This window comes from Balaenoptera musculus, chromosome 2 (assembly GCF_009873245.2).
Source record: "Balaenoptera musculus isolate JJ_BM4_2016_0621 chromosome 2, mBalMus1.pri.v3, whole genome shotgun sequence".
NCBI classification, from domain to species: domain Eukaryota; kingdom Metazoa; phylum Chordata; class Mammalia; order Artiodactyla; family Balaenopteridae; genus Balaenoptera; species Balaenoptera musculus.
Genome location: NC_045786.1, coordinates 77,344,156 through 77,371,203, shown reverse-complemented (window position 1 = coordinate 77,371,203; position 27,048 = coordinate 77,344,156). Strand labels below are relative to the sequence as shown.

Below are 27,048 nucleotides of genomic sequence, written 5' to 3'. Positions count from 1 at the left end.
TAAATGCTGTAATATTCAAAGTCATTTTAGGAGCAGTTTTCAATTTTATTTTAAAAATAGCTTCATTGAAGTATAATTCACAGTTAACTTTTAAATTCAGAAATTTAAATACTGAACTTTATTCTGAGATGTTGAATTTTTACAGAGCTGAAGAATTTTAAATACTTGCTAGCAATTAGAATGCTCTGTATTAGACTTACAAGTGTAAGCTATTAAGCGCAAATAAAACACCTGACTTCCATTTTGAGGATGAAAATAGAATGTAATTCGTTTTTCTTAGTGAAATGGGTATAAATAGCTCATCAAAGATCATACGAAGCTCCTTTATGTTTTCTGCTTTATGTTTTGATACCAAATCATGTATGTTTTTCCATATAATCTATAATTTCATAACTATAGGAGGATGAAATTCAGGATTTAAAGTCTCACCTGAAAAATTCTGAAGGAGATTGTATGAGACAGCAGCGGACAATTAATTTGCAACAGTCTCAAACAGAAAAGTATAAAACTCTTTTTGAAGAAGCAAGCAAAAAATGTGATGGATTACAGCAACAGTTGTCTTCAGTAGAAAGGGTAATAATTTTGCTATTTTTTCCTAATCTAATGCCAAAATGCACAAAAACATATAAGTTACATGTTTGCATAGATACCACTTTTCATTGTTTAGTTATTTTGTTAGTGTATACTAAAAACTCTTCCCCCATTATTAGGAGAGTATTTTTTAACAGATTTATTGAGATATAATTCACAAACAATACATCTCACCCTTTATACAATTTGGTAGCTTTTAGTGTATTCACAGAGTTGTGCAACCATCACCACTATCAAGTTTAGAATATTTTCATCACCCAAAAAGTCACCCCGTACCCTGTAGCCTTAGTACCTCTACCCTCTTCCTCTAATCTCCTCCAGCCCTAGACAACTTCTCATTTATTTTCTGTCTTGATAGATTTGCCTATTCTGGACATTTCTGGATATGTAGAATCATACAGTATGTGATACTTAGTAACCAACATTTTTCACTTTAAGTATTGTTTTCAGGGTTCATCAACATTGTAGCATGTATCAGCACTCCATTGCTTTTTATAGAGTAATATTCTTTTTTTATAGAGTATATGGATGTAATACATTTTATTTATCTGTTTATCAGTTGATGGACATTTGGGTTGTTTCTACTTTTGGGCTGTTTTGAATAATGCTGCTGTGAACATTCATGTACAAGTTTTTGTGTAGATATATGTTTTTGTTTTTCTTGGGTATATACCTAGGAGTAGAATTGGTAAATTATAATCTTACATTTAACCTTTTGAGGAACTGCAGGCTGTTTTCCAAACCAGCTATACCATTTTTACATTTCTACCAGCAGTATATAAGGGTTCCAATTTCTCCACATCCTACCAACACACGTTAGATTGGTGGTACCAATCCCCTGTGGATACTGAGGGATGACTGTATACAGTTCTATTATGAATTTTGACAAATGCATAGTCACATAGCCATCACCATAATTGAGATACAGAACACTTTCATCATACCAAAAAATTTCTCTGTGAATTTAGTCAAGTCCTCTCCCTACTCCCAACCTCAGGCAACCACTGATCTGTTTTTGATTCTTATATTTTGGCCTTTTCCAGAATGTCATATGAATAGAATTACATAGTAGCTTCTTGAGTCCGATCACTTAGCATAATGCATTTGCGATTCATCCATGTTGTAGTCTGTTCCTTTTTGTTGTTGACTGTAACATTGAATAGATATTCCACATTTTGTTGACCTTCTCATCTGGAAAGAAAAATTAATTATAGTATCTAATAGTCTAAGCCTGTGCTGTCGAAAATGGTAGCCACTCATATGTGGCTAGTCCAACTTGTGACATGCTGTAAGTGTAAATCAACATCAAATTTTGAAGATTAAATACAAAAAACGATGCAAAATCTCATTAATATTTTAATGGTTACATGTTGAAATGATAATATTTTGGATATACTGGGATAAGTGAATATAGTAATAAAATTTATTTTACGTATTTCTTCTTAAAGTGACTGCTAGGAAATTTAAAATTACGTACATAGTTTGTACTATGTTTCTGTTGCTCTAAGAAATAAAGGCAAGTGGTCTAAGAGAAAACAAGCTGTTATATCTGGGAAACAACTGTTTTAATTTGTCACTTTACCATTTGTCATCATCCATCCAAGCTGTGGTCATGTCACTGCTGTAGTCCACATAACTTGCCTGCATCTTTGATTCTTTTCTTGTTCTTGGCTCTGATACCCAATCCTGTGTTTTCTTTCTTCTAAATGTTTTCATTCATCTCTTCTTTTCAATTCCCATTGCCACTTCTTGGTTCAGGCTATTATTATCTTACTTCTGAATCCTTCTCACTAGTTATTTTATGTCCTTTCTCTTTTTCTTTTTTTTTTTTCTTTTTTTAGAGTGTATATATATATTTTTTAAACATATTTATTGAAGTATAATTGCTTTACAATGGTGTGTTAGTTTCTGCTTTATAACAAAGTGAATCAGTTATACATATACATATGTCCCCATATCTCTTCCCTCTTGCATCTCCCTCCCTCCCACCCTCCCTGTCCCACCCCTCTAGGTGGTCACAAAGCACGGAGCTGATCTCCCTGTGCTATGCGGCTGCTTCCCACTAGCTATCTATTTCACATTTGGTAGTGTATATATGTCCATGACACTCTCTCACCCTGTCACATCTCACCCCTCCCCCTCCCCATATCCTCAAGTCCATTCTCTAGTAGGTTTGTGTCTTTATTCCCATCTTGCCACTAGGTTCTTCATGTCCTTTTTTTTTTTTTTTCCTTAGATTCCATATATACGTGTTAGCATACTGTATTTGTTTTTCTCTTTCTGACTTACTTCACTCTGTATGACAGACTCTAACTCCATCCACCTCATTACAAATATCTCCATTTCATTTCTTTTTATGGCTGAGTAATATTCCATTGTATATATGTGCCACATCTTCTTTATCCATTCATCCGATGATGGACATTTAGGTTGCTTCCATGTCCTGGCTATTGTAAATAGAGCTGCAATGAACATTTTGGTACATGACTCTTTTTGAACTATGGTTTTCTCAGGGTATATGCCATATGGTAGTTCTATTTGTAGTTTTTTAAGGAACCTCCATACTGTTCTCCATAGTGGCTGTATCAATTTACATTCCCACCAACAGTGCAAGACTGTTCCCTTTCCTCCACACCCTCTCCAGCATTTATTGTTTCTAGATTTTTTGATGATGGCCATTCTGACCGGTGTGAGATGATATCTCATTGTAGTTTTGATTTGCATTTCTCTAATGATTAATGACGTTGAGCATTCTTTCATGTGTCTGTTGGCCATCTGTATATCTTCTTTAGAGAAATGTCTATTTAGGTCTTCTGCCCATTTTTGGATTGGGTTGTTCGTTTTTTTGTTATTGAGCTGCATGAGCTGCTTGTAAATCTTGGAGATTAATCCTTTGTCAGTTGCTTCATTTGCAAATATCTTCTCCCATTCTGATGGTTGTCTTTTGGTCTTGTTTATGGTTTCCTTTGCTGTGTAAAAGCTTTTAAGTTTCATTAGGTCCCATTTGTTTATTTGTGTTTTTATTTCCATTTCTCTGGGAGCTGGGTCAAAAAGAATCTTGCTGTGATGTATGTCATAGAGTGTTCTGCCTATGTTTTCCTCTAACAGTTTGATAATGTCTGGCCTTACACTTAGGTCTTTAATCCATTTTGAGTTTATTTTTGTGCATGGTGTCAGGGAGTGTTCTAATTTCATACTTTTACATGTATCTGTCCAATTTTCCCAGCACCACTTATTGAAGAGGCTGTCTTTTCTCCACTGTATATGCTTGCCTCCTTTATCAAAGATAAGGTGACCATATGTGCGTGGGTTTATCTCTGGGCTTTCTATCCTGTTCCATTGATCTATATTTCTGTTTTTGTGCCAGTACCAAACTGTCTTGATTACTGTAGCTTTGTAATACAGTCTGAAGGCAGGGAGCCTGATTCCCCCAGCTCCATTTTTCGTTCTCAAGATTGCTTTGGCTATTCGGGGTCTTTTGTGTTTCCATACAAATTGTGAAATTTTTTGTTCTAGTTCTGTGGAAAATGCCAGTGGTAGTTTGATAGGGATTACATTGAATCTGTAGATTGCTTTGGGTAGTAGAGTCATTTTCACAATGTTGATTCTTCCAATCCAAGAACATGGTATATCTCTCCATCTATTTGTATCATCTTTAATTTCTTTCATCAGTGTCTTATAATTTTCTGCATACAGGTCTTTTGTCTCCTTAGGTAGGTTTATTCCTAGATATTTTATTCTTTTTGTTGCAGTGGTAAATGGGAGTGTTTTCTTAATTTCACTTTCAGATTTTTCGTCATTAGTGTATAGAAATGCAAGAGATTTCTGTGCATTAATTTTGTATCCTGCTACTTTACCAAATTCATTGATTAGCTCTAGTAGTTTTCTGGTAGCATCTTTAGGATTCTCTATGTATAGTATCATGTCATCTGCAAACAGTGACAGCTTTACTTCTTCTTTTCTGATTTGGATTCCTTTTATTTCTTTTTCTTCTCTGATTGCTGTGGCTAACACTTCCAAAACTATGTTGAATAATAGTGGTGAGAGTGGGCAACCTTGTCTTGTTCCTGATCTTAGTGGAAATGGTTTCAGTTTTTCACCATTGAGGACAGTGTTGGCTGTGGGTTTGTCATATATGACCATTATTATGTTGAGGAAAGTTCCCTCTATGCCTACTTTCTGCAGGGCTTTTATTATAAATGGGTGTTGAATTTTGTCGAAAGCTTTCTCTGCATCTATTGAGATGATCATATGGTTTTTCTCCTTCAATTTGTTAATATGGTGTATCACATTGATTGATTTGCGTATATTGAAGAATCCTTGCATTCCTGGGATAAACCCCACTTGATCATGGTGTATGATCCTTTTAATGTGCTGTTGGATTCTGTTTGCTAGTATTTTGTTGAGGATTTTTGCATCTATGTTCATCAGTGATATTGGCCTGTAGTTTTCTTTCTTTGTGACATCTTTGTCTGGTTTTGGTATCAGGGTGATGGTGGCCTCGTAGAATGAGTTTGGGAGTGTTCCTCCCTCTGCAATATTTTGGAAGAGTTTGAGAAGGATAGGTGTTAGCTCTTCTCTAAATGTTTCATAGAATTCACCTGTGAAGCCATCTGGTCCTGGGCTTTTGTTTGTTGGAAGGTTTTTAATCACAGTTTCAATTTCAGTGCTTGTGATTGGTCTGTTCATATTTTCTATTTCTTCCTGGTTCAGTCTTGGCAGGTTGTGCATTTCTAAGAATCTGTCCATTTCTTCCAGGTTGTCCATTTTATTGGCATAGAGTTGCTTGTAGTAATCTCTCATGATCTTTTGTATTTCTGCAGTGTCAGTGGTTACTTCTCCTTTTTCATTTCTAATTCTATTGATTTGAGTCTTCTCCCTTTTTCTCTTGATGAGTCTGGCTAATGGTTTATCAATTTTGTTTATCTTCTCAAAGAACCAGCTTTTAGTTTCATTGATTTTTGCTATTGTTTCCTTCATTTCTTTTTCATTTATTTCTGATCTGATCTTTATGATTTCTTTCCTTCTGCTAGCTTTGGGGTTTTTTTGTTCTTCTTTCTCTAATTGCTTCAGGTGCAAGGTTACGTTGTTTATTCGAGATGTTTCCTGTTTCTTGAAGTGGGCTTGTATTGCTATAAACTTCCCTCTTAGCACTGCTTTTGCTGCGTCCCGTAGGTTTTGGGTCGTCGTGTCTCCATTGTCATTTGTTTCTAGGTAGTTTTTGATTTCCCCTTTGATTTCTTCAGTGATCACTTCGTTATTAAGTAGTGTATTGTGTAGCCTCCCTGTGTTTGTATTTTTTACAGATCTTTTCCTGTAATTGATATCTAGTCTCATAGCGTTGTGGTTGGAAAAGATACTTGATACGATTTCAATTTTCTTAAATTTACCAAGGCTTGATTTCTGACCCAAGATATGATCTATCCTGGAGAATGTTCCATGAGCACTTGAGAAAAAGTGTATTCTGTTGTTTTTGGGTGGAATGTCCTATAAATATCAATTAAGTCCATCTTGTTTAATGTATCATTTAAAGCTTGTGTTTCCTTATTTATTTTCATTTTGGATGATCTGTCCATTGGTGAAAGTGGGGTGTTAAAGTCCCCTACTATGATTGTGTTGCTGTCGATTTCCCCTTTTATGGCTGTTAGTATTTGCCTTATGTATTGAGGTGCTCCTATGTTGGGTGCATAAATATTTACAATTGTTATACCTTCCTCTTGGATCGATCCCTTGATCATTATATAGTGTCCTTCTTTGTCTCTTGTAATAGTCTTTATTTTAAAGTCTATTTTGTCTGATATGAGAATTGCTACTCCAGCTTTCTTTTGATTTCCATTTGCATGGAATATCTTTTTCCATCCCCTCACTTTCAGTCTGTATGTGTCTCTAGGTCTGAAGTGGGTCTCTTGTAGACAGCATATATATGGGTCTTGTTTTTGTATCCATTCAGCCAGCCTGTGTCTTTTGGTGGAAGCATTTAATCCATTTACATTTAAGGTAATTATCGATATGTATGTTCCTATTCCCATTTTCTTAAATGTTTTGGGTTTGTTATTGTAGGTGTTTTCCTTCTCTTGTGTTTCTTGCCTAGAGAAGTTCCTTTAGCATTTGTTGTAAAGCTGGTTTGGTGGTGCTGAACTCTCTCCGCTTTTGCTTGTCTGTAAAGGTTTTAATTTCTCCATCAAATCTGAATGAGATCCTTGCTGGGTAGATTAATCTTGGTTGTAGGTTTTTCTCCTTCATCACTTTAAGTATATCCTGCCACTCCCTTCTGGCTTGCAGAGTTTCTGCTGAAAGATCAGCTGTTAACCTTATGGGGATTCCCTTATGTGTTATTTGTTGTTTTTCCCTTGCTGCTTTTAATATGTTTTCTTTATATTTAATTTTTGCCAGTTTGATTAATATGTGTCTTGGCGTGTTTCTCCTTGGATTTATCCTGTATGGGACTCTCTGTGCTTCCAGGACTTGATTAACTATTTCCTTTCCCATATTAGGGAAGTTTTCAACTATAATCTCTTCAAATATTTTCTCAGTCCCTTTCTTTTTCTCTTCTTCTTCTGGGACCCGTATAATTCGAATGTTGGTGCGTTTAATGTTGTCCCAGCGGTCTCTGAGACTGTCCTCAGTTCTTTTCATTCTTTTTTCTTTATCCTGCTCTGCAGTAGTTATTTCCACCATTTTATCTTCCAGGTCACTTATCCGTTCTTCTGCCTCAGTTATTCTGCTATTGATCCCATCTAGAGTATTTTTAATTTCATTTATTGTGTTTTTCATCGTTGCTTGCTTCCTCTTTAGTTCTTCTACGTCCTTGTTAAATGTTTCTTGCATTTTGTCTATTCTATTTCCAAGTTTTTGGATCATCCTTACTATCATTATTCTGAATTCTTTTTCAGGTAGACTACCTATTTCCTCTTCATTTGTTAGGTCTGGTGTGTTTTGACCCTGCTCCTTCATCTGCTGTGTGTTTTTCTGTCTTCTCATTTTGCTTATCTTACTGTGTTTGGGGTCTCCTTTTCACAGGCTGCATGTTCATAGTTCCCGTTGTTTTTGGTATCTGTCCCCAGTGGCTAAGGTTGGTTCAGTGGGTTGTGTAGGCTTCCTGGTGGAGGGAACTAGTGCCTGTGTTCTGGTGGATGAGGCTGGATCTTGTCTTTCTGGTGGGCACGTCCACGTCTGGTGGTGTATTTTGGGGTGTCTGTGGCCTTATTACGATTTTAGGCAGCCTCTCTGCTAATGGATGGGGCTGTGTTCCTGTCTTGCTAGTTGTTTGGCATAGGGTGTTCAGCACTGTAGCTTGCTGGTCGTTGAGTGAAGCTGGGTCTTGATGTTGAGATGGAGATCTCTGAGAGATTTTTGCCGTTTGGTATTATGTGGAGCTGGGAGGTCTCTTGTGGACCAGTGTCCTGAAGTTGGCTCTCCCACCTCAGAGGCACAGCCCTGATGCCTGGCTGGAGCACCAAGAGCCTTTCATCCACACGGCTCAGAGTAAAAGGGAGAAAAAATAGAAAGAAAGAAAGAAAGAGGATATAATATAGTGAAGTAAAATAAAGCTATTATAAAGCAAAGCTATACAGACAAAATCTCACCCAGAAGCATATACATATACACTCACAAAAAAAGGAAAAGGGGAAAAATTAATATATCCTGCTCCCAAAGTCTACCTCCTGAATTTGGGATGATTCGTTGTGTATTCAGGTATTCAACAGATGCAGGCACATCAAGTTGTTTGTGGAGTTTTAATCCGCTGCTTCTGAGGCTGCTGGGAGAGATTTCCCTTTCTCTTCTTTGTTCGCACAGCTCCCGGGGTTCAGCTTTGGATTTGGACCCGCCTCTGCGTGTAGGTCGCCTGAGGGCGTCTGTTCCCCGCCCAGACAGAACGGGGTTAAAGGAGCAGCTGCTTCGGGGGCTCTGGCTCACTCAGGCCGGGGAGAGGGAGGGGTACGGAGGATGCGGGGCGAGCCTGCGGCGTCAGAGGCCTGCGTGATGTTGCACCAGCCTGAGGCGCGCCGTGCGTTCTCCAGGGAAAGTTGTCCCCAGATCACGGGACCCTGGCAGTTGCGGGCTGCACCGGCTCCCGGGAGGGGCAGTGTGGAGAGTGACCTGTGCTCGCACACAGGCTTTATGGTGACGGCAGCAGCAGCCTTAGCGTCTCACGCCCGTCTCTGGGGCCCGCGCTGATCGCCGCGGCTCGCGCACTTCTCTGGAGTTCGTTTAGGCGGCGCTCTGAATCCCCTCTCCTTGCGCGCAGCGAAACAAAGAGGCAAGAAAAAGTCTCTTGCCTCTTCGGCAGCTGCAGACCTTTTCCCGGTCTCCCTCCCAGCCAGCTGTGGTGCACTAACCCCTTCAGGCTGTGTTCACGCCGCCAACCCCAGTCCTCTCCCTGCGATCCAATCGAAGCCCGAGCCTCAGCTCCCAGCCCTGCCCGCCCCGGCAGGGGAGCAGACAATCCTCTCAGGCTGGTGAGTGCTGCTCGGAGCCTCCATGCTGGAGTCTCTCCGCTTTGCCTTCCGCACCCCTGTGGCTGCGCTCTCCTCCGTGGCTCCGAAGCTTCCCCCCTCTGCCACCCACAGTCTCCGCCCGCGAAAGGGCTTCCTAGTGCGTGGAAACCTTTCCTCCTTCACGGCTCCCTCCCACTGGTGCAGGTCCCATCCCTATTCTTTTGTCTCTGTTATTTCTTTTTTCTTTTGCCCTACCCAAGTACGTGGGGAGTTTCTTGCCTTTTGGGAGGTCTGACATTTTCTGCCAGCGTTCAGTGGGTGTTCTGTAGGAGCAGTTCCACGTGTAGATGTATTTCTAATGTATCTGTGGGAAGGAAGGTGATCTCCGCGTCTTACTCTTCCGCTATCTTCTCTACCTCCTCCTTTCTCTTTTTCTTATCCACGGTATCCTGTACCCTGTCAAAAGATTAATGTTCTCAAAGGACCACATTGATTATAACTCTACTTTTATTTGGGCAGAAAAGGAACTAACATTTTTTGAGTGTTACCTTCCAGGTAAAACACATTTTACAAAAGGGAAACTGAGTCTGAGAGGATAAGCAAATTGCCTAAGGTCAAACAGGAATGGCAGAGCAGGATTCAAACTATGTTTATCTGACTCTATAAATCACATAGACTCTTTCTCCAACTCCCCAGAATTAAATAGACTTAAACACACAGCTGTTCTAAAATCTCGTTCTTTAGAGTTAATATTTGAAACTTTTAGTTCACGGTGAATGTACTAAGACATTATGATACATTGGCTAGCTGAAGATTTTTATGAAAATTTGCACTGGCTCTGAGCTTCTCAGCTTGAATTCCTATCTACCTACCAGCCAGAGAGGCATAACATAACTCTCCTGGATTATGTGAAACTCAAGATTGAATCTTTCTTGCTAATTCATTTTTTATATCTCTAGAAACAAGTCTAGTGTACAGTTCACAGAAATGCAAAACAGAGCTTAAGGAGCTGCTTCTGTAAACCTGCAAAAACAAACTATTAAAACATTGTTATGTATATTAACTTATTTTAGCTGCTGATTCTAACAGATGGAGTCATTTTTAAAATATAAAAACAGAAAACATTTTACTCCAGCTTTGGATTTTATTTTTCTATTACTGATCTCTGTTTACAAATCAACTTTACTGAGGAATAACTTAAATACAACACAGTATACTTGTCTTAATTGTACAGTTCATTGAGTTTTAACAAATTAATACATCCTTGTTACCACCACCATGATCAAGATAAAATTTCTATCACTCCCCCAAATTTCCTTTGTGTCTCTACCCCATAAATCCCCAATCTCTAATCATAGCCCCAGGCAGCCACTGATTTGCATTCTTTTACTACAGATTTGTTTTCCTTGTTATAAAATTTCATATAGATGGAATCCTAAGTATGTACTTCTTTGCATCTGTCTTCTTCAGCATAATGTTGTTGACATTCATCAGTGTTGTTGCTTGTTTTGTGATTCATTCCCTTGTATTGCTGAGTGGTATTTATTTATGGATTTACACATTTCATCTGTTCACCAGTTGATGGGAATTTGAGTTGTTTCCAGCTTTGGACTATAAAAAATAAAGCCACTATGAATTTTCATGTGCAAGTTTTTGTGTAGATACATGTTTTTGTGTAGACACATTCAGTATCATTCATGATGTTGATTAAATACCTAGTAGTAGAACTTCTGAGTATTATGGAGAGTATATGTTTAACTTTTTAAGAAACTGTCAAACTGTGTTCTAAAGTGATTGTACCATTTTTCATTCCCAATAGCAATGTATGAGAGTTCCAGTTACTCTATATCCTCACTTAACACTTGATATTGTCAGTCTTTTTAGTATTAGCCACTCTAGAGGGGTAGAAGTAGTATCTCAGTATAAGCTTACTTGTATTTCCTTGATAACTATTGATCTCGAGCATGTTTTCATATGCTTATTGGCTGTTCATATATCTTCTTTTGTTATGTGTATATTCAAATTTTTTGCCCAATTTAAAAACATTGGGTTGTAGTAAGAGTTCTTTATGCTTCCTTATATAGTCTCTTTGCTAGAAAGAATATGCGTTGTGAATAGTTTCTCCCAATCTGAACTGGCTTTTAAATTTTCTTAACAGTGTCTTTCAAAACCACACAGTGTGTGGTTTTGTGCTCTTTTCATACTATTTGAGAAGCCTTTGCCCACGAATTTTATTAGTGTATATAAGTCTATTTGGATTTTCCATTACTTTTTGAATCAGTTTTGGTAATTTATGTTTTTCAAGAAATTTTTCCAACTCATCTAAGTAGTCAAATTTATTGGCATAAATTTGACCATAATATTCATTTATTATATTTTTATTTATATTTTTAATATCTGTGATAATGACCCCATTTCAGTCTTGATATTAATAATTTGCCTCTTCTCTGTTTTATTCTTAATCAGTGTAGTTACATACTTATCAATTTCATTGAACATTTCAATGATTCAGCATTTGACTTTGTTAGTTTTTCTGTACTGTTTGTCAGTTTTCTGTTTATTGATTTCTAACCTCATCTTTAGCATTTCCTTCATACTTATTTGGGCTTAATTTGCTCTTATTTTTCAGGATTCTTAAAGCAGAAGTTTAGATAATTGATTTTCTACTTCTTTTCTCACATAAGCATTTAAAGCTATAAATTTTCTTCTAAGTGCTGCTTTATCTGCGTCCCACAGAATTTGAGACTGTCTTTTTATTTCCATTAAGTTCAGAGTATTTTCTAATTTCCTTCCTGATATTTCTTTTTTTTTTATTTAACATCTTTATTGGAGTATAATTGCTTTACAATGTTGTGTTAGTTTCTGCTTTATAACAAAGTGAATCAGCTATATGTATACATATATCCCCATATCCATTCCCTCTTGCGTCTCCCTCCCACCCCCCCATCCCACCCCTCTAGGTGGTCACAAAGCACTGAGCTGATCTCCCTGTGCTATGCAGCTGCTTCCCACTAGCTATCTCTTTTACATTTGGTACTTGGTAGTGTGTATATGTCAGTGCTACTCTCACACTTCATCCCAGCTTACCCTTCCCCCTCCCCATGTCCTCAAGTCCATTCTCTACGTCTGCGTCTTTATTTCTGTCCTGCCCCTAGGTTCATCAGAACCTTTTTTTTGTTTGTTCGTTTGTTTAGATTCCATATATACGTGTTAGCATATGGTTACTTCACTCTGTATGACAGACTCTAGGTCCATCCACCTCACTACAAATAACTCAGTTTCGTTTCTTTTTATGGCTGAGTAATATTCTATTGTATATGTATGCCACACCTTCTTTATCCATTCATCTGTCGATGGACACTTAGGTTGCTTCCATGTCCTGGCTATTGTAAATAGTGCTGCAATGAACATTGTGGTACATGAACTCTTTTTGAATTATGGTTTTCTCAGGGTATATGCCCAGTAGTGGGATTGCTGGGTCATATGGTAGTTCTGTTTTTAGTTTTTAAGGAACCTCCATACTGTTCTCCATAGTGGCTATATCAATTTACATTCCCACCAACAGTGCAGGAGGGGTCCCTTTTCTCCACACCCTCTACAGCATTTATTGCTTGTAGATTTTTTGATGATGGCCATTCTAACTGGTGTGAGGTGATACCTCATTGTAGTTTTGATTTGCATTTCTCTAATGATTAGTGATGTTGAGCATTCTTTCATGTGCTTGTTGGCAATCTGTATATCTTCTTTGGAGAAATGTCGATTTAGGTCTTCTGCCCATTTTTGGATTGGGTTGTTTGTTTTTTTTGATATTGAGCTGCATGAGCTGCTTGCAAATTTTGGAGATTAATCCTTTGTCAGTTGCTTCATTTGCAAATATTTTCTCCCTTCTGAGGCTTGTCTTTTTGTCTCGTTTATGGTGAAACACTATTTTTAAAAATCTCTGATAATAGTCTTTGTTCCAAAGTCTACTTTGTCTAACATTAGTGTAGTAATTGCAGTTTTGTTCTCAGTGTATGTGTGGTATATCTTTTTTTAAAATTAATTTTTAGTGAATTATAGTTGATTTACAATGTTGTGTTAGTTTCTACTGTACAGCAAAGTGAATCAGTTATACATATACATAAATCCATTCTTTTTTAGATTCTCTTCCATATAGGTCATTACAAAGTATTGAGTAGAGTTCCCTGGGCTGTATGATAGGTTCTTCTTACTTATCTATTTTATATATATTAGTGTGTATATGTCAATCCCAATCTCCCAATTTATTCGTCCTGCCCCCTCTCCCGCCTGGTAACCATAAGTTTGTTTTCTACATCTGTGACTCTATTTCTGTTTTGTAAATAGGTTCATTTATACCATTTTTTTAGATTCCATATGTAAGCGATATCATATGATATTTGTCTTTCTCTGTCTAACTTACTTCACTCGTATGACAATCTCCAGGCCCATCCATGTTGCTGCAAATGGCATTATTTCGTTCTTTCTTATGGCTGAGTAATATTCCATTGTATATGTGTATTACATCTTTTTTATCCATTCCTCCTTTGACAGACAGTTAGCCATGTCCTGGCTGCTGTAAATGGTGCTGCAGTGAACGCTGGGGTACATGTATATCTTTTCAAATTATGGTTTTCTCTGGATATATGCTCAAGAGTGGGATTGCTAGATCATATGGTAACTCTATTTTTAATTTTTTAAGGAACCTCCATACTGTTCTCCATAGTGGATGTACTAATTTACCTTCCCACCAACAGTGTAGGAGGGTTCCCTTTTCACCATACCCTCCCCAGCATTTATTTTTGTACATTTTTTGTTGATGGCCATACTGACTGATGTGAAGTGATACCTCACTGTATTTTTGATTTGCATTTCTCTAATAATTAGTGATGTTGAGCATCTTTTCATGTACCTCTTGGCCATCTGTATGTCTTCCTTGGTGAAATGTCTGTTTAGATCTGCCCATTTTCTGATTGGGTTGTTTGTTTTTTTGATAATGAGCTGCATGGGTTCTTTGTTTATTTTGGAGATTAATCCCTTATCCATCACTTCATTTGCATCTATTTTCTCCCATTCTGTGGGTTGTCTTTTCATTTTGTTTATGGTTTCCTTTGCTGTGCAAAAGCTTTTAAGTTTAATTAGGTCCCATTTGTTTATTTTTGGTTTTATTTTCATCACTCTAGGAGGTGAATTGAAAAAGATCTTGCTATGATTTATGTCAAAGGGTGTTCTTCCTATGTTTTCCTCTAAGGGTTTTATAGTATCCAGTCTTACATTTAGATCTTTAATCCATTTTGAGTTTATTTTTGTATATGGTGTTAGAGAATGTTCTAATTTCCTTCTTTTACATGTAGCTGTCCAGTTTTCCCAGCACCACTTATTGAAGAGACTGTCTTTTGTCCATTGTATATTCTTGCCTCCTTTGTTATAGATTAGGAGACCATAGATGCGTGGGTTTATCTCTGGACTTTCTGTCACAACCCCAGCAAAGAGAGCCCCTGCTTCCCCACATCTCCAGCAGGAGTCTTGAGGTTGATTCCCATTAGTTTGTCCCCAAACCAGTTACTTTAGCTCTGCGGACTCAGCACTGGACGAGCTTTGGTCGGGTGTTGAGCTCTGGACATGGGAACAGAGGTGGGTGGGAAATGAAGTCCATCCCTCCAAGTCACATTGACTGAGAGTGGCTAAGGGTTGGGTCCCCAAAGAAGAAAAGAGGATCTATTATCTAGAAAAACAACCTGTCCTGACCTACCATTCTTAGGAAGAAACTAGAACTTTGTCTCTTGATACAACTCAGACCAGGTAAATGCAGGTGAAAATACCCAACCCAGAGCAATCCATTCACCCATAGTTGGAGACATCAGTCTGCAGACTCACTCGCTTATCTCCATCATGTCATGGATAAATGATGCTTTTGTGCACTGACCTTGATCTGTTGGACAAGTTCCCACAACCTGTTGCTCAACCCAAGGGTACTCCTTAGGCCAACCCTCTCCATGGGGTGTTCCCAGGAACGCAACAATGGTCCCTTGATCTATATTCCTGTTTTTGTGCTAGTACCATACTGTTTTGATTAGTGTGGCTTTGCAGTATAGTCTCAAGTCAGGGAGCCTGTTTCCTACAGCCCCGTTTCCCTTTTTCAACATTGCTTTGGCTATTCGGTGTCTTTTGTGTTTCCGTACAAATTGTAAAATTATTTGTTCTAATTCTGTAAAAAATGCTCTGTAAAGAATCAATGACAATGTTGATTCTTCCAATCCAAGAGCATGGTATATCTCTCCATCTGTTTGTGTTATCTTTGATTTCTTTCATCAGTATCTTATAGTTTTCAGAGTACAGGTCTTTTGCCTCCTTAGGTAGGTTTATTCCTAGGTATTTTATTCTTTTGGATGCCGTGGTAAATGGGATTTTTTTCTTTAATTTCTCTTTCTGAAATTTCCTTGTTAGTGTATAGAAGTGCAAGAGATTTCTGTGTATTAATTTTGTATCCTGCAACTTTACCGAATTCATTGATGAGCTCTAGTAGTTTTCTGGTAGCATCTTTAGGATTTTCTATGTATAATATCATGTCATCTGCAGACAGTGACAGTTTTACTTCTTCTTTTCCAATTTGTATTCCTTTTATTTCTTCTTCTTCTCTGATTGCCATGGCTAGGACTTCCAAAATTGGAGTAAAAGTGGTTGAAAGTGGACATCCTTGTCTTGTTCCTGATCTTGTTGAATAAAAGTGGTGAGAGTGGATATCCTTTTCTTGTTCCTGATCTTGTTGAATAAAAGTGGTGAGAGCGGACATCCTTTTCTTGTCCCTGATCTTAGAGGAAATGCTTTCAGATTTTCACTGTTAAGAATGATGTTTGCGTGGCTTTGTCATATACGGCCTTTATTATGTTGAGGTAGGTTCCCTCTGTGCCCACTTTCTGGAGAGTTTTTATCATAAATGTGTGTTGAATTTTGTCAAAAGCTTTTTCTGCATCTATTGAGATGATCATATTGTTTTTATTCTTCAGTTTGTTAACGTGGTATATCACATTGATTGATTTACATATGCTGACGAATCCTTGCATCCCTGGAATAAATCCCACTTGATCATGGTGTATGATCTTTTTAATGTGTTGTTGGATTTGGTTTGCTAGTATTTTGTTGAGGATTTTCACGTCTATGTTCATCACTGATATTGGCCTATAATTTTCTTTTTTGGTGGTATCTTTGTCTGTTTTTGGTATCAGGGTGATGGTGGCCTTGTAGAATGAGCTTGAGAGTGTTTCTTCCTCTGCCATTTTTTGGAAGAGTTTCAGAAGGATAGGTGTTAACTCTTCTCTAAATGTTTGATAGAGTTCGCCTGTGAAGCCATCTGGTCCTGGACTTTTGTTTGTTGGAAAATTTTTAATCACAGTTTCAATTTCAGTACTTGTGATTGATTTGTTTATATTTTCTATTTCTTCCAGGTTCAGTCTTGGAAGGTTGTACCTTCTAAGAATTTGTCCATTTCTTCTAGGTTGTCCATTTTATTGGCGTATAGTTGCTTGTAGTAGTCTCTGGTGATCCTTTGTATTTCTATCGTGTCCGTTGTAACTTCTTTTTTTTTTTTTAATAGCACATTTTTTTCCAGAGCTATTCTTTTTTTTTTTTATTTTTATTTATTTATTTTTGGCTGTGTTGGGTCTTCATTTCTGTGCGAGGGCTTTCTCCAGTTGTGGCAAGCGGGGGCCACTCTTCATCGCGGTGCGCGGGCCTCTCACTATCGTGGCCTCTCTTGTTGTGGAGCACAGGCTCCAGACGCGCAGGCTCAGTAGTTGTGGCTCACAGGCCTAGTTGCTCTGCGGCATGTGGGATCTTCCCAGACCAGGGCTCAAAACCGTGTCCCCTGCATCGGCAGGCAGATTCTCAACCACTGCGCCACCAGGGAAGCCCTGTAACTTCTTTTTTATTCTAATTGTTTTGATTTGGGTCCTCTCCCTTTTTTTCTTAATGAGTCTGGCTAAAGGTTTATCAATTTTGTTTATCTTCTCAAAGAACCAGCTTTTAGTTTCATTGATCTTTGCTATTTTTTTTTTCCTTTCTACTTCACTGATTTCTGCTCTGATCTTTCTGATTTTCCTTTTTCTAACTTTAGGTTTTGTTTGTTCTTCTTTCTCTAGTTGCTTTAGGTGTAACGTTAGGTTGTTTATTTGAGATTTTTCTTGCTTCCTGAGGTAGGATTGTATTGTGATAAACTTCCCTCTTAGAACTGCTTTTGCTGTGTCCCATAGGTTTTGGATTGTTGTGTTTTCGTTGTCATTGCCTCTAGATATTTTTTATTTCCTTTTGATTTTTTCAGTAATCCATTGGTTGTTAGCATGTTTAACATATTGTTTAGCACCCATGTGTTTGTGTTTTTTACAGTTTTTTTCCTCTGATTGATTTCTAATCTCAAAGCATTGTGGTCGGAAAAGATGCTCGATATGATTTCGGTTTTCTTAAATTTACTGAGGCCCATGATGTGCTCTATCCTGGATAATGTTCCATGTGTACTTGAGAAGGAAGGAAGTGTATTCTGCTGCTTTCGGATGGAATGACCTATAAATATCAATTAAATCTATCTGGTCTAATGTGTCACTTAAGGCTTGTGTTTTCCTTATTAATTTTCTGTCTGGATGATCTGTCCACTTGTAAAACTGGTGTGTTAAAGTCCCCCACTGTGATTGTGTTACTGTCAATTTCCCCTTCTAAGGCTGTTAGCATTTGCCTTGTATATTGAGGTGCTCCTATGTTGAATGCATAGATATTTACAATTGTTATATCTTCTTCCTGGATTGATCCTTTGGTCATTAGGTAGTGTCCTTCCTTGTCTCTTGTAACAGTCTTTAATTTAAAGTCTATTTTGTCTGATATGAGTATTGCTACTTCAGCTTTCTTTTGATTTCCATTTGCTTGGAATATCTTTTTTCCATCCCCTTACTTTCAGTCTATATGTTTCCCTAGAGTTGAAGTGGGTCTCTTATAGACAGCATATTTACAGGTCTTGTTTTTGTATCCATTCAGCTAGTCTGTGTCTTTTGGTTGGAGCATTTAATCCATTTACATTTAAGGTAATTATCAATATGTGTGTTCCTATTGCCAGTTTCTTAATTGTTGTGGGTTTGTTTTTGTAGGTCTTTTTTTCTTCCCTTCCTCTTTTGTTCTTTTCTCTTGTGGTTTGATGACCATCTTTAGTGTTGTGTTTACGTTTCTGTTCCTTTTTTGTGTGTGTATCTATTGGAGTTTTGGGTTTGCTGTTCCCATGAGGTTTTGATATAGCAGTCTATATGTGTACAAGGTTGTTTTAAGTTGCTGGTCTCTTTCCCCCCTAGAGAAGTTCCTTTAGCATTTATTGTAAAGCTGGTTTGGTGGTGCTGAATTCTCTTAGCTTTTGCTTGTCTGTAAAGCTTTTGATTTCTCTGTCGAATCTGAATGAGAACCTTGCTGGGTAGTGTATTCTTGGTTGTAGGTTTTTCCCTTTCATCGCTTTAAGTATATCGTGCCACTCCCTTCAGACCTGCACAGTTTCTGCTGAAAAATCAGATGTTATCTTATGGGGATTCTCTTGTATGTTAAATGTTGCTTTTCTCTTGTTACTTTCAATATTTTTTGTCTTTAATTTTGTCAGTTTGATTAATATGTGTCTCAGCATGTTCCTCCTTGGGTTCATCTTGTATGTGATTATCTGCACTTCCTGGTGTTGAATGAGCGTTTACATTCTCATGTTAGGGAAGTTTCAGCTATAATATCTTCAGATATTTTCTCAGACCCTTTCTCTTTCTCTTCTCCTTCTGGGATCCTATAATGTGAATGTTGGTGCATTTAATATTGTCCCTGAGGTCTCTGATACTGTCCTCATTTCTTTTCATTCTTTTTTCTTTGTTCTGTGGCAGTGATTTCTACCATTCTGTCTTGCAGGTCACTTATCTGTTCTTCTGCCTCAGTTATTCTATTGATTCCTTCTTGTGTATTTTTTATTTCAGTTATTGTATTGTTCATCTCTGTTTGTTCTTTAACTCTTCTAGCTCTTTGTTAAACATTTCTTGTATATTTTTGATCTGTGCCTCCATTCTTTTTCCGAGATTTTGGATCGTCCTTACTATCATTACTCTGAATTCTTTTTCTGGTAGATTGCCTGTCTCCTCTTCATTTAGTTGTTCTTGTGGGTTTTTATCTTGTTCCTTCGTTTGCAACATATTTCTCTGTCATTTCATGTTCTAACTTTCTGTGTTTGGGGTCTCCTTTCCACAGGCTGCAGGATCATAGTTCTGCTTGCTTTTGGTGTCTGCCCTCTGGTGGGTGAGTTTGGCCCAGGGGCTTGTGCAAGCTTCCTCGTGGGAGGGGCTGGTGCCTGCCGTTTGATGGGTGGAGCTGGGTCTTTTCTCTCTGGTGTGCAGGACCGTGTCAAGGGGTGTGTTTTTTGTTTTGTTTTATTTATTTATTTATTTATTTTTGGCTGTGTTGGGTCTTCGTTTCTGTGCGAGGGCTTTCTCTAGTTGCGGCAAGCGGGGGCCACTCTTCATCGCGGTGCGCGGGCCTCTCACTATCGTGGCCTCTCTTGTTGTGGAGCACAGGCTCCAGACGCGCAGGCTCAGTAGTTGTGGCTCACAGGCCTAGTTGCTCTGCGGCATGTGGGATCTTCCCAGACCAGGGCTCAAAACCGTGTCCCCTGCATCGGCAGGCAGATTCTCAACCACTGCGCCACCAGGGAAGCCCTGTAACTTCTTTTTTATTCTAATTGTTTTGATTTGGGTCCTCTCCCTTTTTTTCTTAATGAGTCTGGCTAAAGGTTTATCAATTTTGTTTATCTTCTCAAAGAACCAGCTTTTAGTTTCATTGATCTTTGCTATTTTTTTTTTCCTTTCTACTTCACTGATTTCTGCTCTGATCTTTCTGATTTTCCTTTTTCTAACTTTAGGTTTTGTTTGTTCTTCTTTCTCTAGTTGCTTTAGGTGTAACGTTAGGTTGTTTATTTGAGATTTTTCTTGCTTCCTGAGGTAGGATTGTATTGTGATAAACTTCCCTCTTAGAACTGCTTTTGCTGTGTCCCATAGGTTTTGGATTGTTGTGTTTTCGTTGTCATTGCCTCTAGATATTTTTTATTTCCTTTTTGATTTTTTCAGTAATCCATTGGTTGTTAGCATGTTTAACATATTGTTTAGCACCCATGTGTTTGTGTTTTTTACAGTTTTTTTCCTCTGATTGATTTCTAATCTCAAAGCATTGTGGTCGGAAAAGATGCTCGATATGATTTCGGTTTTCTTAAATTTACTGAGGCCCATGATGTGCTCTATCCTGGATAATGTTCCATGTGTACTTGAGAAGGAAGGAAGTGTATTCTGCTGCTTTCGGATGGAATGACCTATAAATATCAATTAAATCTATCTGGTCTAATGTGTCACTTAAGGCTTGTGTTTTCCTTATTAATTTTCTGTCTGGATGATCTGTCCACTTGTAAAACTGGTGTGTTAAAGTCCCCCACTGTGATTGTGTTACTGTCAATTTCCCCTTCTAAGGCTGTTAGCATTTGCCTTGTATATTGAGGTGCTCCTATGTTGAATGCATAGATATTTACAATTGTTATATCTTCTTCCTGGATTGATCCTTTGGTCATTAGGTAGTGTCCTTCCTTGTCTCTTGTAACAGTCTTTAATTTAAAGTCTATTTTGTCTGATATGAGTATTGCTACTTCAGCTTTCTTTTGATTTCCATTTGCTTGGAATATCTTTTTTCCATCCCCTTACTTTCAGTCTATATGTTTCCCTAGAGTTGAAGTGGGTCTCTTATAGACAGCATATTTACAGGTCTTGTTTTTGTATCCATTCAGCTAGTCTGTGTCTTTTGGTTGGAGCATTTAATCCATTTACATTTAAGGTAATTATCAATATGTGTGTTCCTATTGCCAGTTTCTTAATTGTTGTGGGTTTGTTTTTGTAGGTCTTTTTTTCTTCCCTTCCTCTTTTGTTCTTTTCTCTTGTGGTTTGATGACCATCTTTAGTGTTGTGTTTACGTTTCTGTTCCTTTTTTGTGTGTGTATCTATTGGAGTTTTGGGTTTGCTGTTCCCATGAGGTTTTGATATAGCAGTCTATATGTGTACAAGGTTGTTTTAAGTTGCTGGTCTCTTTCCCCCCTAGAGAAGTTCCTTTAGCATTTATTGTAAAGCTGGTTTGGTGGTGCTGAATTCTCTTAGCTTTTGCTTGTCTGTAAAGCTTTTGATTTCTCTGTCGAATCTGAATGAGAACCTTGCTGGGTAGTGTATTCTTGGTTGTAGGTTTTTCCCTTTCATCGCTTTAAGTATATCGTGCCACTCCCTTCAGACCTGCACAGTTTCTGCTGAAAAATCAGATGTTATCTTATGGGGATTCTCTTGTATGTTAAATGTTGCTTTTCTCTTGTTACTTTCAATATTTTTTGTCTTTAATTTTTGTCAGTTTGATTAATATGTGTCTCAGCATGTTCCTCCTTGGGTTCATCTTGTATGTGATTATCTGCACTTCCTGGTGTTGAATGAGCGTTTACATTCTCATGTTAGGGAAGTTTCAGCTATAATATCTTCAGATATTTTCTCAGACCCTTTCTCTTTCTCTTCTCCTTCTGGGATCCTATAATGTGAATGTTGGTGCATTTAATATTGTCCCTGAGGTCTCTGATACTGTCCTCATTTCTTTTCATTCTTTTTTCTTTGTTCTGTGGCAGTGATTTCTACCATTCTGTCTTGCAGGTCACTTATCTGTTCTTCTGCCTCAGTTATTCTATTGATTCCTTCTTGTGTATTTTTTATTTCAGTTATTGTATTGTTCATCTCTGTTTGTTCTTTAACTCTTCTAGCTCTTTGTTAAACATTTCTTGTATATTTTTGATCTGTGCCTCCATTCTTTTTCCGAGATTTTGGATCGTCCTTACTATCATTACTCTGAATTCTTTTTCTGGTAGATTGCCTGTCTCCTCTTCATTTAGTTGTTCTTGTGGGTTTTTATCTTGTTCCTTCGTTTGCAACATATTTCTCTGTCATTTCATGTTCTAACTTTCTGTGTTTGGGGTCTCCTTTCCACAGGCTGCAGGATCATAGTTCTGCTTGCTTTTGGTGTCTGCCCTCTGGTGGGTGAGTTTGGCCCAGGGGCTTGTGCAAGCTTCCTCGTGGGAGGGGCTGGTGCCTGCCGTTTGATGGGTGGAGCTGGGTCTTTTCTCTCTGGTGTGCAGGACCGTGTCAAGGGGTGTGTTTTTTGTTTTGTTTTATTTATTTATTTATTTATTTTTGGCTGTGTTGGGTCTTCGTTTCTGTGCGAGGGCTTTCTCTAGTTGCGGCAAGCGGGGGCCACTCTTCATCGCGGTGCGCGGGCCTCTCACTATCGCGGCCTCTCTTGTTGCGGAGCACAGGCTCCAGACACGCAGGCTCAGTAGTTGTGGCTCACGGGCCTAGTTGCTCCGCAGCATGTGGGATCTTCCCGGACCAGGGCTCGAACCCGTGTCCCCTGCATTGGCAGGCAGATTCTCAACCACTGCGACACCAGGGAAGCCCAAGGGGTGTGTTTTGAGGTGGCTGTGAGCTCAGTATGACTTTAGGCAGCCTTTCTTCTGATGGGTGGGGCTGTGTTCCTATCTTGGTGGTTGTTTGGCCTGAGGCTTCCCAGCACTGGAGCCTGCAGGTTGTGGGGTAGGGCTGGGTCATGGCTCCAAAACGTGGACCTTCAGGAGAGCTCACTCTGATCAGTATCCCTGCGGCTTCTGCTGCCAGTGTCCTTGCCCTCACAGTGAGCTATAGTTGACCTTTGCCCCTCCAGGAGACCCTCAAAGACCCCTATCTAGGTGTAACCATGTTCCTCTGGAGATACTGCTTTATGCTGGGTCCCAGCGCATGTGAGACCTTGTGTGCACCCTCCAAGAGTGGAATCTCTTTTTCCCCCAGCCCTGTGGAGCTCCTGTGCTCAAGCACTGCTGGTGTTGAAGCCCAAATGCTCTGGGCGGTTCTTCTGCCAAATGCCAGACCCTCAGACTATCTTGTAGGGCCATTTTATGTGGGAACGTCCCTGTGTAGCCTGCGTGGTTTAATATTTTTTGGTGTGAGGGCTGTTTTTAGTATGGATGTCTGCCACCTCTCCTCAGTGTATGTTGGCCATTGTCCCCTTTATAGGAGGTGTGACTGATGTTATGGTGACCAGAGCCTGCACTGGATATTGAGCAGAGCCTCCCCTTTGCACTGTGATTGTCACTGCCGTGTCAGAAGTGGGGTCTGCTCCATAGTTGTTGGATTAGAGACCCCAGATCTGTTTCTTAGCTGTGTTTCTGGTCTGTGGTGTGAGGTTGAAGGGATTGGAGCACTCACATTGGGAGGGAAGCCACTGAGTATTCCTCCTCTGGAGCTATTCACCTTGGTGTGCTCTGTTATGTCACCTTTCACCTGTTGTTCAAGCTGTCATATTACACCATTGTTGGCAGTGCTCTCGGCTCCACCTTAACTGTGGGTATGCCAGCAGTTGGCCTGGTGTCTCTCAGACGTTGTTTTCACCAGGCCACCAGTGTAGATCCACTGAAGTCAGGTCCCAGGATTGCAGTAATCATGGATCTGGACCCTCTGTGGGTGCTATGGGGGCAACTCAGACTCTGGCCTGCCCAACCCCCATGTGTATGTGCCTGCATAGTCTACGGCTGCTAAAGGTAGACCCGTCTTGGCTGCAGGAGCACTCGTCGTCCATTTAGATGTTCTGTAGCCACTGAGTTTACAAAGTCAGTCACAGTGGTGTCAGTTTATGGTTTGCCCAGCTGTGAGGAGAGATTTCAGCTTTTCTTCCTTAGCTGCATGGCCCCTGGGGCTCAGCTGTGGTTTCAGCCCCACCTCTGCATGTGGGGCCACCCACAGGGGTCTGTTTCCGAGGCTGCCCTGGAGTACACGAGTCTGCCCTGGTGAGGAGGGCCATGGAGGTGGTGGCGGCCGGAGTCACTGGAGCCCTGGTGGGGACGGGGCATACAGGGGATCCGGCGGCTGCAGGCTCAAGAGAGCCAGCCCCAGCGGGGGCCCTTCCTAGTGCATGGGGAGGCAGGGGCTGGCACGTGGGGAGAGAGGCTGCAAATGGCCCCGCCCCTTGTGTGTCACTCAACAGTGGCTCTTTGCTTCTGTGGTGGTCTGCACTTCCTCCACAAGCATTCCCAGTTGTGGATTTCCTCACTCCTGTCCTCTCAGGCTGCCTCCTCGCAGCCAACAGCAGTCCTCTCCCCAAATTTGCTTTTCAAACCCCACATTCCAGCACCCAACCCCCATCCACACCAGTAGACACATGTCTCAGGCAGGGCATGCAGGGCTGTGGCATGGACCCTCTCTGTAGGTCTCACTCTGTCCTTCCTGCCACACATCGGTTGCTGTGCTCTCCTCTGATAGCCCCCAAGGCTCCCCTTCTGTCCCATCTGATCTCCTCGCCAGTGAGGAGGCTTCCCTGGATGTGATAACCTCTTCTTTCCTTCAGCAGCCCCCCTCTCGGGCGCAGGTCCTGTCCCACTTCCTCTCCTCTTCCTTTTCTCTTCTTCTTTCTTTCATCCTACCTGGTTATGTGGGGATCTTTCTTGTCCTTTTAGGTGTCTGAGCTCTTCTGCTAGTGTTCAGCTGGTGCTCTGTGAGAATCTTTCCATTTGTAAATGTATTCTTGATGCATTTGTGGGGATAGATGAACTCCACGTCCTCCTACTCCTCCATCATCTTGACTCTCTTTTGTCATCTTTTTACTTTTAATCTGTCTCTATACTGAAAATGGGTCTGTTATAGAACCCATATAATTGGTTTTTGCTTCTCTATCCACTCTGACAGTCTTTGTCTTTTACTGGAATGTTCAGTCCATTTACATTAATGCAGTTTTTGATGTTTGGATTTAAACCTACTATATTCCTATTTGTTTTCTATTTTTCCCAACTGTTAACTTTGTTACTTTTTCCTCCTTTGAATTGAATATTTTTTAGTATTCCATTTTTTCCCTCCACTATTAGCTGTATCTAGTCTTAGATTTAAGGTTTACAATATACATATTTAACATATCACAGTCTACCTTCAACTCATGTTATACTGTTTCATGTATAACACTCTCATACTCCATCTGCTTCTTTTGTGGTCATACCTTTATTTTTAAAGGTCATACATCACACAATATTTTTTTCTTTAAACAGTTATATTTTGAAGAGATGAAGATATTTGCCATTTCTTGTATTCTTCATTCTTTAGATCTGTTTTCCATACTTCTGCTTGGTATAACTACCCTTTCAATTTTTGTGGTACCAGTTTGCTAGTCACTAATTCTCTGTTTTTGTTTCTCTGGAAAAGAGTATTTTCCTTACTTAAAAAGACCTTTTTATTTTGAAATGATTATCAATTCACATGAAGTTGCAAAAATAGTACCTCTAGAGAGGTCCTGTGTATCCTTCAGTTTCCCTCAGTGGTAACATCTAACATAACTACAGTCTAGTATTAAAACCAGGAAACTGACATTGGTACAATCCACAGACATTATTCAGATTTCACCAGTTTTGTATGCACTCATGTGTTTTTGAGTCCTTTAATTTTTGAAGGGTATTTTTCACTAGGTATAGAATTGTCAATTGACTGTTTCTGCTTTTTGTTTTCTTTTGTTAGTTTAAAGATGTCCTCCCTTTGTCTTCTGTGTTGTATAGTTTCTGACTAAAAGTCCACAGTAATTCTTCTCTTTCTACTTTTGTATGTAATGTGTCTTTTTTCTCTGCTTTTAAGACATTCTCTTTGTTAGTGGTTTTCAGCAATTTCATAATGATGTGCTTTCTCAGTTTTGTGTGGGAAGTGTATTTATTCTACCTGAAGTTTGTTGAGCTTTTTGAATCTGTGGGTTTATCATTTTCATCAAATTTGGAAAATTTTGGTCATTATTACTTCAAATATTTTTCCTATACTCCCTATCTCCCTCCCCCACCTGAGAGTCCAATTATACTTCTGTTAGAATACTTGATATTTTCACATTGATAATATCAGTGATATTAGGTTACTGATGAGCTGTTTTCAGCCTTTTTTCTTATGTTCTTTATTTGGATAGATTCTACTGCTATGTCTTCAGTAGGTTACTGATCTTTTCTTTGTAGTGACTAGTATGCTCCTATTCTTAAGCAGAGAGATGTTCATTTTGATATATTATACATCTATAGAAGTTGCATTTGATTCTCCTCTATAGCTTCAGCTTATTTTCTCATTGTATTAATGTTTTGCTTTAATCATTTATGTATAATTAAAATAGCTGTTTTGACAGCCTTGTTCACTGTACCCATTATATTTCTCATTTATGGGTTTGTTTCTGTTGACTGATTCTTTTTCTCCTGGATATCGGTTACATTTTCCTGCTTCTTGGCTTGGTTAGTGATTTTTTACCAGATGCTAGACACTGTGAATATTATATTGTTGAGCGTTTCTCTTGAGTGTGCTTTTTGAAGACAGTGTTGTATTTTGACAGGTAGTTATTTGCCAGTTTAATCACTTTGAGACCTGTTTTTAAGTTTTGCTAGAGTGTGTCTAGAGCAGCCTTCAGGAATAGTTCAGCTCTACCCTTAAGTCTTCCCCTAAAGAGACCTTTCAGGATCTCCACCGAATGTCCCTGATGATCACTGAGGATTGTCATTCTGGGTGATTAGACCTCAGATGTCTTCCTGCCCTGTGTGAGCTATGGGAATTGTTCTATTTACAGCTCCCTAATTGTGCTTTGTCTGGCCTTCTTGAATTTTCATGTATTTAGATGTAGCCTAACAGACTCAAGGGATTTCCTGTGTAGATTCGTGAAGCTCTCTCCTAGTGTAGTTCCTCCTTACTTGAACCTTCACACAAATTCCCAGCTGCCTCTGTCTCCTCCAGCTGTGTTCTGTTTCCTCAACTCAGTGGACCTCTGGGCTCTGTTTGTATTTTCTCTTCCCTGTAGCCTCAATGTGGATATTGCCTCCCAGAAGAATGCTGGGGTGATTGTAGGACTTATTTGTTTCCCTTTTCTCAGGAATCACAACCCTACTGTTTTCCAGTATTTCTAAACAGTT

General features: G+C 39.2%; 1 protein-coding gene across 6 annotated transcripts in view; it reads left to right on the top strand.

Moving 5' to 3' along the window:
* Positions 1-27,048, top strand: part of TEX9 (testis expressed 9) — a 247,054-nt gene that overhangs the window by 179,142 nt on the left and 40,864 nt on the right. For all 6 annotated transcript variants that reach the window (XM_036842658.1, XM_036842657.1, XM_036842659.1 and 3 more), the window contains one exon: positions 400-573. In XM_036842658.1, the coding sequence (XP_036698553.1) occupies positions 400-573 (174 nt within the window). The remainder of the gene's footprint in view (positions 1-399; positions 574-27,048) is intronic.